Genomic DNA, 17,927 nt, shown 5'->3' on the forward strand with positions numbered 1-17,927 from the left:
TCAGGAATGTAAACACACAAAGGATAAATTCTATAATAAAAAGAAAGAAAGAAATGAAAACAGTGGATTGTTCGTAAAATACAAGGCATTTTTAATAATTACACTTACATAAGCTGCGCTTTCCCAACTAATACATATTTCAGTATTTTCCATACATAAATCATGCACCCAAAGAATGTGTCTATCGGAGGAGCAATTCTTCCTCCGAGAGTTTATTCTTCTTTAAGACACACTAGATCAATCTATTTCCTCTATTTCAAGCTACGTTAGACATTAACGTATAGCTATCAAATATCGAATTTACTAGCGACTGTCAAACTGATCACTGCCTTAATATTTCATACTTTCTCTTTTGTTTGTAACGTAAGATCTAATCGATGGAACAAGGTACAGAACTGTATTAATGTGGAAAGAACATTAACCTCAGTAATTTATCAAAATCTCATCTCAAACTGATCACGTTTCAACGTTAGACAAAACATGTAGATTATAATTGCTGCGAAATAGCGTAATGGAACAATATGCAAAATTCGTAAATAGCAACAAATAGAAACACAAAAACTTGTGAAACCCTAATGGAAGATTCACTTTACTAACGCTTTCCTTATTTTCTTTGACACTTTCGAATAAGAGTTGAATTTACTCTTATGACGAGAGAATAATTTATCCTTTATCATTAACAATAACTAAGAGGTTTTAATAATAACAAGCACACAATTTACACCAAATTAATATTATTTTTATTCAAAAGAATACATTTAATATGTAAAATACAGTAATTTCAAACACTAAAGCGTGACCACTGCAATAAGATTTCCAATCTCTCTACATACAACAAATATTCATATACAATAATAATAATTATTATTATTACAATAATATATATATATTATTTTCATCCAGTCTTTCTACAAAACCTAATAATTGACAATAAAGTTACTAAAAAATGTGTGATTCAATAATTTGCCTCTCGTACGAGAACAACAAATTACTGGTAGGATTTGAGACGGCATAATTGAAGAGTACACGACAGGCAGGACTTCGAGTAGACGGGCGAAAAAACCCTTCAGATGTCATTTATTAAGTTAGATGTTTTAAATTAATCATTTATTGATTATCACTTGGTTTCGTCTTTGAAATAAGATTTGAAAGAGAGACATTCTTCTTTTGCTGATCCAACCACCGAAGAAAGTACAGACACGTATTGCACCACATTTATTTATTATTTACAAAGTGACATAATTACAGTGTATACATCAACAGTGAAACTGTTACATTGTATGATTTTATCTTCTTACGTTGATGTTACCAGAAAAAAGAAAGAAGACAGTACATATCGGATACTTGGAAGTGAACATCACAGTGAATTGACTATTTTGTTTATTTATTTATTTATTTATATTTTCCTTTCGAGTGTTAAGGCAAAAACCTGAAAATTAATACAAAGCTGTGATGATAAAGCAAACCCCCACCCTGGAAAGTAAACATTTTTTTTTTTTCCTGGACAAGGGTGAACTCTTCTTGAAGGACGATTAGTGTTGTCTTATGAAATTGGTTTTTCCTCTGGGATAGTTGGAGTAGTGGGTGGTGTTCCATTGGATGTCTTTTTCACTTCAGTTTCTCGCAGCGCCTCATCAAAGCTCTGTGTGGAATTGGAACGAGATGCCACAACTTTGGTCTGAAACAAAGCATCACAAAACAGACATTATTACAAAATAATACATGCTTTATATTGTATGCACAGAATCTATACTTGCAAAATTATCTTTACTAATATTATAAAGTAAGTTCGTGAGTTTATTTGTTCAGATAATGTTCGAAACAACTAAACTGACTGGAAACGTTCTTCTATCACTAAAAAGTATATTTCTTTCGTTAGTTATTATAGGCCACTTATAATTATGCTTGAGTTCAGAGATTATAGGCGAATACCATAAACAAGTGGAGTAAGGTGTATGAAAAGCTTTGCAATTTTATTCTTTCCCTTTTCGTTCATCTACTGACTGCTTGATATGGACACATTACATACCGGCCGCGTTATATGAGACAAATTGAAGAAAGACTTGAATTGTTCCTGACGACGTGATTTTAATAATGATTCTCGGGCTATCAGCCAGGTGAAGATATATTATACCAATGTATCATCAGGAATTGTATCATCATCTTCATTACAATCCTTGAAGATGAATGCGATATCTGCATTCGAAACGTCAGATATCAATATCTTCACCTGGCCGACAGCCCGAGAAGACTTATTAAAATGAGACAAATCATTTATATGGGTAAGGGGGATCTCGAGATTTCCATACCGCATGCAAAAGTGTAGATTACAGTTTTCGGGTGCGATTAAGTGATTAAACTAAATATTGACTTTGAGAAAAAATAGTCTACCGAAATCAACTTAAATACATAAATAACGGGAGAACGGAATTTTATTATTATACACTTGTTTCTTTTAAAGGCTAGGCAAAAGCACGATAAATTTAGTATTTAATGAATATGAATATGCATTAACTTGCATGAATGCGATATGGAGAAGCGGTAAGAACTGCCCCAGTTCATATATATATATATATATTAGTTTTAGAAAATCTCATTAGGACTATTTTTAACTATATCAAACATCTCACATTTGTTTTTGGATTATAACTCATGTTTATAGAATTCCTTTAATAGTAGAACTGCTTATCTAACCTTACTGTAAACAGCGTTATAAGAAAATGCAACGATTTTAATGTGAAATTATTGCAAACTAAATATTTTTTATTTTTTATATATTCTTACAAGTGTTCGTTAAATATGCCTCTTATGTTGCTGGTAGGAAAGCCACTGAAATGATCCTTGAAATTAAAATAATGAAATAAACAAGTTAAAACCCAAAATTGTACTGATTTCTTTGAAATTCGAGTACACCCTTTTGTTTGTAAATTAAAATTATTTATCTGACAACCGACTATTACTTTGTCACCGCGGTTAAGTTTTATTCAGTCATAATGGTGAATATTGCGAAAAAAAAGTGACGAACCTGAGAAACTGACATACACGATGTTATCCACCACGATATTTCATATCCAGATATCCAGATGGAACCAAAAACACTTTGCACCAGAGGAAGAAACACACGAATTGGGTGTCAGTTGTTACGAGTCTTTTATAAACACATTACACGTCGTTTCATTAATATGATTCATAACTAACGACTTGTAATATCAAATTCAGAACCATCCTTTTATCCTTGCAGTACTTACTTAAAAAGCCTAGGTGCATTCGAAATCTGGGTGTCGAAAAGAATGAAAAAAAAAAAAAAAAACTTTATGCTCTACAGAAAAGCAATGAGGAAGAAATACGAAAAGTAAGCAAGAAAATAGTAATATCTGAGAGAGAATTAAAATGAGGAAAATAAAATAATTTGCTGATTGCTTAAGAAGAAACAGTATTCTGAAGAACGTGATAGAAAAGTGATAAATGAAATGAAATCTTTGAGTTTAACGTCCCACGGTTATGCCGGTTAGGCTAAAGGAGACGGTGATAATGAGAAATGAGTGAAATGGTGGAATGAAGAAAGTGGGAGGAAACGGGAGAACCCCGAGAAAACCCACGAGCACGGTGTTTAGAAAAGTGATAAGCGGGAAAACAGAACATAAGTAACTAATAGATAGTATTAAAACAGGTAACTATGATGACAAAACGAACGGGTTACGTAAGAACCAACAGTGAATGGAAAATTCCCCATTTAGGGTAAGTACTCGAGATGCAAGGGCTCGGAAAAAACCGGCTTGTTTGAAAAAAAACTGTTTTTTCTGCTTCGCATTTTTGCTTGGGAAATTTTGGGCTTTTTTGAAAATTCTGCTTTAAATTGATAGACCAGATTTTGTTTCGCTTCTCTATAACACAAAAAGTCATTTAATTAGTGGTTGATGCCGATAATAATATAAAACCTCGAAAATAAACCATGAATTTCGTAAAGATTTTTCAAACAATTTTACTTTTCAGCATATTTACATTATGAATTCCAAAGGATTAACCAATGTATATAATAAGACTTTTTTAAACCTCCTACATATAAAAGTAAGCAGGGTTGGCAAGAACCATGGTTGTTTTTGAAAATACCAAAAACACGTTTTTTTGGGGGGAGTTTAAACTAGTTTTTTTTTTTTTTTTTTTGGTTTAAACCAGATTTTTTGGGTTTAGATATTTTGCTTTATGTATTTATATTACATATTGACAGAAATAAGTTTGTTTTGCCTTGGTGTTATTATGCAACAACGGAGTTATGCTGGAAGAGGTCACATAAGCTTAAAGAAGTCCGGTCAGTAAATTTCTTAAATTGAGAAACTCCCGCCCTAGCCATCGGGAAAATCTCGTCATTACTCTAAATGTAAAATAATAACGGAAAAATCCTGTTATTGCTTTGCATGTAAAATTTAAAGGTCAACGTATCATAATCAGTACGCTAAAACTGAGGTATTAAATTACAAATTTAGTACGTACAATCATGTCCAAAATTATTGTCGCATGTCTATAAATATGCTGTTCTAGGAATATAATTTGATAACGAATTCGCCAGGTATTTCTTATAATTTTAGTATGTGTACAATCGGCAAAGTCACCACATGTGGCAAATTTCATCTCAAAAGAGCAGCAAATAAGAACAATAAAACGAAAATAAAACTTTCTTATCTATTTAGCAATATTTTGTTTTACTCATTCTAATTTTCATATTTATAATTATTTTCCTATGAAATTTACCACAAATATACATTTCCCGATTATACACATAGTATCAGTATTAAAAGTACCCTGCAAAATCATTATCAAATTATATTCTTACAAGAAGACAGTTATAGATATGCGACAATCATTTTGGACATGAGTGTACATATCATTGAAAGTACAATCCAAGCTAATGTTGAAAGCTACGTAGGCAATCGAAAAATTTTGCCAATTTATATCAATATATTTAAGCAACCTTGGCTTCTTTATAAAACAACAGGCATTCAGGCATGCAGAAATATACAATTTAGTTGCGTTTCGTATGTTCAGGCTTAACATCCTTACGTAATACCGAGGTTATCAAGGAGAAGACTTTCGCTTAAAGTAACATCCGAACTGCTACTTTGTTTACGCATGAAAGAAGGGTTGTGGTTCGACCGAGAATTGAACATGGGACACCTTGATTAAAAGGTGAAAAGGAAATAAATCTAATGCAGATGGTTTTGTGTGTGGAAACGTCACCATGAAGTTCACACGGTTCGCATTTTTCGTTCTTTTATTTATTTATTTATTTTTTTTTTTGGTTTAAACCAGTTGTTTATTTAAAAAAAAAAAAAAAAAAAGCTGGTGTAAACCAGCCAACCCTAAACGTGAATACTTCTTTAAAAAAATACTCAAATAAGTAGCAAAATTCTATGTAGTATTTTTACTTCAAAATATTCCATACCCTCTTTTTGGAACGAAATAAAATTAAAATAAAACATAAGAAAAATACTTAGATTTATATGATACACTTAAAAGCTGCACATCTAGAGCTTTTGGTTTTGTATATTCTTGAAATTCTACAGTTTTATATAAGCACCATCACGGTTTACTCAGTCCTCAAGTTTTCTGTATTTTTAACAAGAGGGATTCAACATATGAAGGGTGTGAGGTAAAAACATGGTAACCCACAATTTTACTATTTTAAGAAATTAGAAATTTTCTGCTGCACAATCCATTTTGAAAGTCAGAAAGCTGATTTTTCACATAAGACTATACATGAAGGATTAAACGAAGCGGTATGCGTTGCTGTCTATCTGGTGATGCATAACTCAGCAATTGAAAATTTGTTAGTTACCATGTTCTTGGCTCACATCCTACCATTATGGAACTCTCCCCACCCCACCACTACCACAAAAAAATAACCCTACGGAATATATTTAAGATAAATACAAATGCACAACAAACATGACTGACTGGAGCTTTTGCGCTTCTATCGGGAAGTCCGGGATTCAACTCAGCATTCGACCATTCTGACAAAACTTTTCTTCATTCCATCTATGAAGTAGAAATAGTGCGTGTACTGTAAGTTGGCCGACTTCATTTCTTATTGTTTTTAAATCGTTATTATTACTAATTATCAGCAGTGATGGTTTTGCGAAGGTTAGGGGGAGGGTCTTTCGGACTGAAGCCTGTTCCCCAAAATTACGGAATGTCTAAAACAAACGAAATATCTATTAGTTATGCCTTTACTTATAAACTTTAAGCTCCCGTCAAATAAAAATTACGAATGTTTAGAAAAACTAAACATTAGTAAGAAAAAAAAAAACTCCCAAAATACTTTTCTAAATCCGCCACTGATTCTCAGTATAAAATGATCTTCAAGGTTGTATCCGGAAGATTATTTCTAAATATATAAACGAAACGAAATACAGTATTAGTTATGCCTGTACTCATAAACTTCAATTCAAGCTCCTCCCAAATAATATTAGGACATTTTAGAAAACGAAATAATCAGAGAAACCCGTCCCATAGTACGTTTCTAAATCCGCTACTGATTGTTTGTATAAATTAGTATTCAAGGTTGTATCCGGAAAATTATTGCTAAATCGTTGCACAGCTACAGTATAACAGAAATGTGGAAGTACGGTTAGACGGATATATTGAAAAACGTACGCTTTGACGGATATATAGAAAAACGTAAGTTTAACTTTTGCGCTAGAAACTAGAGTACTAAGCTCTTAGAAATGAAACACAGATGACACACTGAAATGATCCCGAGAAGAAAAAAATGTCGATAACTCAAAAGTTAAAGTTAAATAGCCTCTAAAATTGCCCTCAAATACTATATTCTTCATGTTAGCTTTCATTCGTAAAACATGTGCTCCATCCATCTTGATGGTGAATTTTAGAGCGAAATATGGCATTTAGGTCGTGGAATTCTTATCTAACTATAGAATATACTATAAGAAAGCTATTTAGATAGAAAAATCAAGAAAATGAAAAAAGCCAAAATTTCCCAAATTCTCGTTTTTTCCCCCCCAAAAAGTCGGCTTTTTATGTTAAAAAAAAAAACATCAATTCAAAAAAAGCCGGCGTTTTCGCATCTCTAGTAAATACACTAGTTTCCCTTTGTACCATTATTCTACAACATTCGAAGATTCACTTTTTAGGACTTTTCCCTAATTTTAAATTTCTTGGATCAGATAAAATCCTTTATTAAAGCAAGATATTACGTATCCTGATTTCGAACATAACGCAAAAAACAAGGCAATATTCGGCATTCAATCAATGGTACATGCAATATAGAGGCAAATAGGTAAGATGGTTGTTCTGAAATTAAAGCGCAAATGAACTTTATTGTTTCCGTTTTATCATATCTCTTAACACTAAGAAATAGGAGTTTTGCCTACAGTTGTTGGAATTTTCCCCACTCTATTTTTTTTTCAGGTAAAACACTTATAAAAATCCCACAAAAAACATGTCTAAAATTTCATTTGAGAACTCGGATTACGCGATTATAATTACTTTCTTCAATCGTGTTTCTTAATAGATTGTCTAGTTTCAGAATTGGCTTAAAATATGTATTTATGTGACTTCGCAGAGCTTGAACCACCCAACCGATCTCGATCAAATTTTCAACATAGAGGAGTTTCGAGTCTGGGGGTGTTTTTATCATTTCACTTTGACGGTATAATGTAGGGGAGGAGGGATGTGTATATATATATATATATATATATATATATATATAGGGTGAACGGTAACCACGGGGTCAAACTTGGACGGGTGATAGTACATCTAAAAAAAAGCAAAAAAGTACTAGTGAACATGGAGGAACTTCCGTCCCGTTTAGGAGTGACAGTGTCGAAAGCGCGAGAATATGAACTTCAGAGCCCAACAGCTTAAAAACAATACATGGTAAAGAGTGCGGTTAAAAACGTCACTTAGAAAGTCGTACCTACTCTACTGACAAATACATGTTTGAAAACGCAGCTATGCGTGCGCACGGGATTCCCCAAAGGAACGGAGGGATTCCCGGACATGCTGTAAAGGAAAGAAGTGTCACACGTTGTTAATATCGTGCGCATACGTAGCTGCGTTTTCAAACATGAATTTTTCAAAAGAGTAGGTACGACTTTCTCAGTTACGTTTTTAACCGCACTCTCTACGATGTATTGTTTTTAAGCTGTTGGCCTCTGAAGTTCATGTTCCCACGCTTTCGACACACTGTCACTCCTAAACAGGACGGAATTTTCCTCATGTTCACTAGTACTTTTTTGCTTCCCTTTAGATGTACTATCACCCGTCCAAGTTTGACCCCGTGGTTACCGTTTACCCTATATTATATTTTATATCTATCTATATAATCATTTCACTCCGACGGTGTGACTTATCGAGGAGAGAGAGGGGGAGATATATAAAAATGACCGAAACTGACAGATATTAGTGCCGAATCCATAGTTTTCGGGGTCGCTGAGATGAACAGTGAACTTCCGATGTCGTTTAAATCAAATTCAGTCCACAACAGTAATATTTAATTTTTACTGTCATTTTTACCAAACACAACATAAGGAGTTGTCACGGAATATTTCTTCACTTAGGTTGTTTACAAAGTTCATTTTCAAAATCCACGCTTGTCATATATTAATACAGTAGATCTCTTGTTTTCTTCACATCAACAAGAATTGCTTTCATCTAAAACTGAATCAAACACTGTTTACTTCAAGTAACTAAAATACACACATAAAAATACACATGTACTGACTAAAATGCACATAGTCAAGATATCTCGCAAGAAATTATTTTGTAACTTAACTAACAAACCTGGTAACTTAACTATAACTTACAATAACTAAATGTAGAATTTGTAATTAAAGCCAACCGATACGTGATCTACACATAAGCTCTCATTGTAATTAACTATATCATTAGGGCCAGAGTTCGCTATATCTTATCCAAGCAATTTTAAAATTGTCTGACAATGCGTGTGAACACTATTGTTAAAATTCGAGTAATTCATGATTGAAATAAATTACTGAATTAAATTGTCTAAATACTGAAAACTAATATTCCAATATTCGAATTACAGTAGAAAAATTATTCGAACAATTTTAACATTAGTAAACAACGAAAATTCTCTACTTCCATCAAGAATAGAACGTACACCAATTGTAATACAGCGAAACCTCTAAGTAACGGACATTAGTGGAACATTATTGTCAGTACATGAGACGTGTTCATCACAAAAAATTACACAAATGAAAATTACTCACAGCTCGTGTGGTTAAATGTACGAAGTACACAGTAAATGTATCAGCTATATACGAGGGTGGCTTGATAAGTAATTTGGTTGTCATACTAATAGATGGTGTTAATGTCACCTGTATATGGATTCAATTCCCTTTTTTTTTTGGGGGGGGGGGGAACAGCGACGGAAATTTATGAGTGGACTTTGCTTACATTAGGTGACTCTTGTCCTTTCTATGAAACAGTTCAACTTTGGGCAAAATAAGCACTGCATCGTGGTAGATAAAGCATTGAAGATGCATCTCTTCCTGGAGCCCCGAAATCAGCCGTGACACCCGAAATCACCAACAAAAACCATAATCTGATTTTAGCTGACAAAGGAGTGTGTGTGCGATTTAGCAGAAGCCACAAGCATCTTAACTGAATAGGTTCACTGCATAAGTTTGCGCGAGGTGAATGTTGCGTTTACTCACTCCAGAATACAGAAAAAGATGTGTCGCTGAGCAAAACCTAGCTGGACTCCGATTTTATTTACTTCCGCAACCTGTATATTCACCAGATCTCGCTCCCTCGACTACTATTTATTCCTAAAACTCAAAACTTTCCTGGTAGGACGAAATCTTGAATGGAGGAATCATGGACGGAGTAAACGAGTATTTTGGAAGCCTCGAAGAAACTAATTTTCACGAAGGAATCGCGAAGGTGAAGAAATGCTGGAGCAAGTGTGTTGAACTTAGAGGGGACAATATCGAATAATAAAGTACATAAAAAAACTCAAACTGTTTTCTTCATACCAAACGAAGTTACTTATCTAAACCATCATAGTATGTAAATATAGGCTAATATTCAAATACTGTAGTTCGTGTTCTTATTACTGGAAGGAACGATGAAGTCTATGCCCCCATTTGTAAAATAAATATACAAAATCCAATGATTGCATGAGAATTTTCTTATGAAGTGCCAGTCATATCCCCTATATAAAAACCTCTTAATTCGCTTATTGGTTGTATCAAAGGTAAAAGTAACCCATATGAACATTCTACATTATAATTAGATATCCAAAATGAATACGAAACTAGTAAGTTATGACGTTTTGAAACTCTTTAGAAAAAGTCTGCAATAGTTGTCTACCATGCAGTATTGTACATAATCCAGATTACGATGGTTTGGACACCTAAAAAGAATGGAGACTGACAGAATACCACGGAACACGGAAGAATTAAAAATAAAGACAAGCAACTAGAGGGCAGACCGACAAGAAGATAGAAGAACCAAGCTGCAAAAGATATACACACGAGAGGTGTTGAAGTGACAGCAGGTGAAGAATGAAAGATGCACAAAGGAAGAAGGTACAGAGTGAGAGCGAGACACATTTTTCTGTGCTAAATATGTACGAGTTGAGAATAATTCCTGTCCATATCTGAAAATGTTCGTACAAGGGAGGGCTTCTCTCCCATAAAAACACATAAAACTGTCATGGAGGTGTCTACTATTAACAGATATTCATTAACATAGGTTTCACTGTGTAAGAACTGAAAGGATGTGTATTTAAGTCAAAGCTAAGTCTGAGATAGCGTCACATTTATACACAAACCAGATGAAAATGATCTATCCTATTTTTCATATTGTCTTGTTTGGCTTAGTAGAGCGGTCCTTAAATTTTGCTTCCGAGATTTTTTTGTTAAGTCGCATTTCCTAAAATAGTTTCATATATCTCACCAAAGTAATCCACGAGAAAAACTAGCTCAATTGTATAATACTAAATGGTGCCCTAAGCGATCTCACGTCTTGAATGCATTTACAGTATACAGAATAAGGCAAAGTTATACCTGCTATGTTTGGAACGGCTAGAGGGAGTGACACCATATTTTGGCTAGGAGTAATGGAGACTGAACTACATCTACTAATGTACAGTATCATCATGGCAGCCATCTAAAAGCCCGCTATCTTTGATCTGATTCCAATTTTTTTTTACTAAAGGAGTCATGTGCATATGATTTCGGGGTAGCTTTTCACTACAAGCACACATTTGACGTTATTTCAACCCAACTTCTAATCATTTAATAGTTATTATTTTCATAATATATGTTTATTTGCTTATAATTGTACGCATTTCCAAACTTACAAGATATCTGTGTCTCATGTTGAATATTGTAAACGAATTTAAAACTTGAGGGCGCTTGAGCCAGCATTTAATGTTACTGAACTGGGCTAATTTTTCTTAAGGATTACTTTGGTATGATATGGAACCATTTTATACGGTGAGTCTCAAAAGTACTTGCATGTCGAAAAATACGGACCACCCTTATATACCATCTGGAAGAGTCTCTTCCCCCCCCCCCTCATAAAACAGCCTGATTTGAACCATGGCAAGATTTTAACTCTTCTGCAATAAATATCTCATAGTAAGTCATTTTGCCTAACCAAAAATTAGTTCTTAAAAATAAATGCATAAATGAAAATAAATGCACGTTACAGTCGTAAGCATTTTGCCTTCTTTGACGGTGATTGTGAAGCTCAATCCATAAACTATTATCATTTTATCTTGATACAAAAGTCTGTTTACATATTGTCCATCAACTGTGTTTTTCTCTCCTTCTATCACATTCCTCAAGGTACTGTTTCTTCTCTGATAATGTCGGGAACTATCTTTCTAATTGCATCCATTTCTCTCCACTATTCCTAGCATTCAGTAAGTTTTAGTTCGATTCAGCTAATTTTCTTTATACGCACACATGCATTTCAAGAGGCTAACGCTCTCGCGTTTGGTGCGAGCAGTCTCGGATTCGATTCCCGGGGAAAGCACTCTGTCGAAGTAAGGGGTTTTCCAGGCCAGTCGTTCTGAGTGAGGTTTTTCCTAGGTTTTCTTCATTCGCACCAGACAAATAACGGGTTGATACCTAACTTATACGTCCCAAGCACCTTTCTTCCTTTCCTACTTTCCCGGATAGTGTGCTCGCCGAGGGAAGCCATTCCTCATACGTGACGGGCTTAAGGCAATAGATGCCGGTAATGTCTAGAGATATGTATAAATAAACAAATAACAATCGAAAGAAACTAGCCGTTCTTCGTTGCTTTTGCCTAGTGTCCATGTTTTGCTCCGTAAAATACAGTACTTCACACTTAACATTTTTTTTTTCTTTAGACCCATTGAACACTTTTCTTCTTCCTAAGTATTTCTCTCGCCAGTCATTCTTTCCATTATTTCACGTTCGCATAGTATTTAGTAGGGATGGCCAAAATTTTCCAGAAACGGACATTTCACTCTCCGGATTTCGGAAAAAATTCGGAATTCGAAAAATCCGGAATTTAGGAAATTCCAGAATTCGGAAAAATCTGGATTTTTTTCCGAAATTGGATTTTTTTTTAAATTACGTAATTTTCTGAAATCTGGATTTTTCAGATTCCACTTTCCCGATTCCGGAAAAGTAAGAATTCCGGAATTGGCCATCTCTACTATCTAAGTATGGAAAGTTAGTAATCTTTTCTGCTTCCACCTGTCCTACTCTTATATCTGATACAGACGGTTAACTCTTTGTTCAGTTATTTTTATCTCATATTCTCCGCAACTTTTCCTCAAGTTCTCTAATAACACGTTAATTTTCCGTTCTGAGCGTATAGCAAATGTCATATCCGGAAACGTATATATCTACCCGATCTGTTACCGAAATACCATTTTCTCTATGGTCAACTCTTCTTTCTCTCTCTTCAAGACAGATATTAAATAACGATGGTAAGGAGCAACAACCCTTTCCAACTTCTCTTTCCATGAAACTGCCCTTTGTGTCGGTTCATATCTTATTTTTTTTCTTATATTTCAACTCTTATATTTTGGTTCACATCTTGGTTTTTTCTTCTACTTTAACTCTTAGTTGTTGATTCATATCTTAATTTCTTCTATTAGATCTCTTATGTGCTGGTTTATATCGAACTGTTCCTTTGATTCTCTCATTCAAACCGAACCTTATTTAAAACTCACTTTGTTAACTCGGTCGAAAGTTTTATAAAATATCAATAAATATTCTGTGTAACTACACTTATCTTTCTTCTGTAAATCTCTCACCCATTACTGGTAATAAGCCAATAAGCATCTCTTACGGGCTACGCTCCTAAACCCAAACTCTTTCTTTCTAACTTTCATTTATTCTTAATTTCAGTTGTTTAATATTCAAAGCATAATTTTTGTTAACATGGGATATGAGACTCTTGCATCTCGAAGTTTCGTAAATCCTTAAATCATTCTTGCTAATTTATTTTTCACTTCAACGTCTAAGCTAAATGATCTACCCCTCGTCCACTCGGTGATTAGCTTCTTTCTTATTTTCTACTGTCATTTCTGTTCACTTCCCTGTACTTTTCCTGTTTTCTACTCTTTTCAATTCTTTGTCCGCACGTATTCATCTTAAATTCAAATTAATGTCTATGTCAGTGATCGAACATACAGCTGAACCAATTAATTTAACCTTATTTATGTTGACTGCATTTTTCCATCGGAAATGGATTATTATTAATTTGTAAGTTGGCCGTTTGTATCTTAGAACTTAACCTAATCGAAACAACTTTACTCTTATATCGCTAACTGTTAAATTCACCTCTGTATGTTGCACATTTGAAGTGCTAACGTAAAAATCTCTCTCACTTGTTGAAAACCTTCGCAATATATTGCAATTATGTTTCTGAGAAGGTCAATGAACCCAAAGGATACAAAGGAAAGACTTGCCTACTGAAAGTGACTTGTTCAAATATTTAGGAGACGATAATACTATTTATTGCCTTTTATATCTATTCCCAAGTTACGAAAGATGGATGCTATTAAATTTTAAGACACTTATTTGATGGTTCAGTTGAGAAGGATTTACTCGACAGATGGACGCCTTTTATTTTCTTCAGGGATTAGAAGCACTTTCCTTCTGGGGCACACTTACAGACGCACGAGTTAATATTATAAAAGTAAGAAAGAAGGAAAAAATAACGCAATTTATTATCTCTTTATGTGTTTGCTGGTCATGCGAATCTACACCCAAAGGTGTCGGTTGATGTTCAGCTACAATAGAGGGCTGAACAAAATGAATGTTTCAACTTCAGTGTTTCCCGAAACTGAGAACCTCATCTATATAAAAGGCAAGAAGCAAAGAATTCAATGCAGCAAGTAGAATTATGAATCCCACCACATTTTATTATGTAAATATCTCAATATTAACAAACAATATGACAATTTTTGTTTTCAAGATAAAGTTATCCTGGCATTCTTTTGCGTATCGGACACATTCATTTCGTTATGTCTCCGAATTTTTCTGCAGTGAACCAAATTTCTTTCACTGAGTATCAAAACATTCAAAAGTGCGCTTGAACACACGTTCTACGGCAAAAAGGAGATCTTTATTTCCTTTCTCACCTTCGAAATAGCACCGTGTGTTGTGTGTCATTTTCTGTGACATACGTTGAACCACTTAACTTATTCGTCGTTGTTCCAGCATTTTCGGTCGTCATATTTATCTTTCTTTCGTAAACACAGCACTCACGAACTGTTCAGACTCAACAGTTATCAGTAATACGGAAAAGCACTTCGCATATACTAAGACAACTATTAAACAGACACTACTATGTCATAACAGAAACAATTATTGACAAAATATTCAATACCACAACTGCCGGGCTTCGTTTACAACACCTGCAGCTATCTGTCAGAGGGCATGTTTCGTTAACTGTACTGTAGATAGCTATCGTTACCCGTTAAGATGTTAACGGATTAATTTATTAAAAACTAGAGCGATATATTCACTCTAGCTACTTATTCTAGAGTACGTTTGTTTTTTCTTGGCACGCTTCCCACCTAAAAGATGGATCTGCCTGCAACACATTGTTGCAACGCTACGGTTAAGTTGACAGTTACAATACGCTAGGAAACAGCAAAACGCCACACCACTCACAAATCACACACTTGTTGACGTGTGGCAACTAAGCACTTCAAATACCCGCCAAACAGCAATGACCTCATTTGATGGGCTGGCTGACAACTAACGTCACCTACACGACAAAACCAATAAGATGTCTATTGGATTAAAACGTTCACGTGAGTGCTAGCAGAAATTACTTTAAAAGGCCTACCAAATCCACTGGTAGGAAGTGTGCCAATATAAAACAAACGTACTCTAGACACTCCTACTTTTTATGGGCAAAGTGGGATCTCTTGTAGTGATTTTGAATTTTCAACAAATCAGACACAGTATGCTAGCTGGTAATATTTGAATGAATAAACTTGGCTTAGATTTAGGTCGCTGTTACTCAATACCTTTCTCTGATTCGTGTCCGCATTGCCATAAGGCCTGGTAAATTGTGTAACTGTCCAACATTTACTATATTTAAATTATAAGTTGACAATGTTTCATCAAACTTTACGTTTGTTCTCTTAGGAATTAGCATCCCAATTATAGACAGGCTATGAAATTTGTTATATTGTTGTTTTGTTTCGGATAATATAGTTCTACGTATTTACTCCGCTTATGAAGGAGCATAAGTATTCTACTTCGAAGTATATATCAATGATTGAACGGGTCGCGGACGTGACCCGAAAACAGTCAGACCCGCGACCTACTAGACCAGGTGATGATAAAATATTGTCATACACATGGAGAGTATATCAGGCTGTTAATATAATTCTAGCAAATACTAATCACTACATTTCCATTTCACAATAAAATTAATGTGTTTGTAAATATGGTACATACTTCATTTTCCTTTTTGTTGCTGCTCTTTGTGTATCTTTTGTTGTGTTGTTTCAGTGTAGAACGGACTAAGATGTGTATTTATATATGTTTCAAGTACAGAACATTTTCTTTTGCCCTTGTTGTACGCGTGTGTGTGTTAAAGCATTAGAGTGAGATATAATTACTAAGTCTGTCAAATTATAAAAGTGAGAAAAATTACAGTAAGGAAAAGCTACATGATTTTCTTATGAGGAATCGTCAGAATAAATCGAGCGAGCCAATAAAATTTGTCGTGCATAGTATGACGGACACCGCTGAGACCAAATATCGTTTTATTAAATCTCCCTGTATAATCCGAGTTCAAAACCACTATATCACTTTTCTGTATGGAAAGACGAATAAACATGAAATTGTTTTGAAACAGTCACGACATAACATCTTGATTAAGGGGAATGTCACAATGGGTATCGAACACCTGAATGTTTGACCTCGAGTAACGAACATTATTAATTTACCGCAAAATTATGCAGTAAATGCTGTATAGCTGATACTTCGGCTGCTTCAGGGTCAGACAAGACTTATATCCTGCTGCCCAGGACAAAAGTCGTGAAAGTACAACCGATGACCCAGGGCCTTACTGGTACATATGTTACCAAACCTACAGAATATACACTAGTAAGCAAGCACAGCACTTAGTACACAAAGTGCATGTTGGAACACCTACACTCAGAGACGAAATCATTAGTAACGGACATAATAAAACGACCCTTCTATAATTCTTTCTTGTGAAATATTTCTAAATACCATCGGCAGCTGAAAATTACAATGTAGTCAATCGTATGAGAAATACATTTATGTTTTAAATCAACTTTAAATACCAAAACGTAAGACTGTTGAACGATCTCTTACAAAAGAAATATCTGAATAGTGTATATTTGTGGTAAAGCCACAGTGCAAATTGGCAGATTTACGACTACCTTTACATTTTCATATGCAGAGCCTACTCTCTCCTCCAAAGATCTAAAAGAGTCAGAGTTCTTCAGTTGACCAATACGCAAGGACAGGTTGGAGCCCAATCCTCCCAGCAAAGTAGTTGTCTTCTCCGCTGTAGCTTTGAGAGCAGATTCTGTCTTCTGGTAACTGTAAATAAACAAAACAAAAACTACCAGTTAGTGAATAATTCAACAAAATAACAATGCTATTCTATTTCATTATTTTTAAATTTTTTTACCATCTATCGTTGTTTTACGTTTTCTACCTGAATTTTAACTAAATCCATTTTGTAAAATCCTGAGCACAAAAATTATCATACAAGGCATCAGCATTTCCAACCAAGTAAGATTGACTGATAGAGCTCGTTTCAAATGGCAAGTTACGGGACCTTGAGCGGGCTTTCTGTTCCATCTGACTGGATTTACACTGTTTTGTCAGTTAACGGTAAGCAGTACTTCTAAATGTTTCTCTACAAAACCATTCTCAAAACCTTTCTCATTTACACTGCCAATTCATTTATCGTAACGCTAGATAAAGAGCAAGAAGGAAAAAGGGAATTCGAAATAAGGCAACACTCTGCTAAATATTGCGTACCATCAGTAGTTCATGTAGCTTCTCATTTGAAAAGCGCTGTAGTGATATGATGATAATTTTCTGAAGACTGACTTGTTGCGAACACAACACTTCTCAATATTCAATGAGTAGCGTTATATGCAATAATAATGAACCAACAATCTTACATATTACTTTATTTCAGGTGTGGGTTTAATTATTACAATTCGAAGGTCAAACAATGTACGTTTTTCAATGTTCCTCCCTCTTACCTTGTAAGGTAATGGAAACAACTGAAAATGGAAGTTAATGATGGATTAATTGGTGGACACTAAAATCAGAGCACACACTATGCGAGCTATAAAGCACTTACTTTCAACGAAGTATAATCAACAACAGCCGGTTTATCTTCTATTTTTGTATTTGGTAAGTGACGCACACGGTTTCAGTGTT

The 17,927-nt window shown here is 34.4% G+C and overlaps 2 protein-coding genes across 7 annotated transcripts in view; one reads left to right on the plus strand and one right to left on the minus strand.

The window, feature by feature from the left end:
* The window catches only part of LOC145683997 (uncharacterized), a 108,095-nt gene extending 90,203 nt beyond the window's left edge, over positions 1-17,892 (plus strand). Inside the window, exon 7 of the mRNA XM_081755775.1 lies at positions 17,680-17,892. The gene's annotated coding sequence lies outside the window, so the exon portion shown is untranslated. The remainder of the gene's footprint in view (positions 1-17,679) is intronic.
* Positions 718-17,927, minus strand: part of LOC145683996 (tumor protein D54) — a 209,389-nt gene continuing 192,179 nt past the window's right edge. For 5 of the 6 annotated variants that reach the window (XM_081755773.1, XM_081755770.1, XM_081755771.1 and 2 more), the window contains 2 exons: positions 16,907-17,069; positions 718-1,678 (listed from right to left, as the gene is read on the minus strand). In XM_081755773.1, coding sequence (XP_081611899.1) covers positions 1,544-1,678; positions 16,907-17,069 — 298 coding nt within the window. In that variant the 3' untranslated portion in view covers positions 718-1,543. The remainder of the gene's footprint in view (positions 1,679-16,906; positions 17,070-17,927) is intronic. The other variant, XM_081755768.1, reaches the window with a different exon arrangement.

The sequence above is a fragment of the Thermobia domestica genome, chromosome 4 (assembly GCF_964235325.1).
Source record: "Thermobia domestica chromosome 4, izTheDome1.hap1.1, whole genome shotgun sequence".
Taxonomy (NCBI): domain Eukaryota; kingdom Metazoa; phylum Arthropoda; class Insecta; order Zygentoma; family Lepismatidae; genus Thermobia; species Thermobia domestica.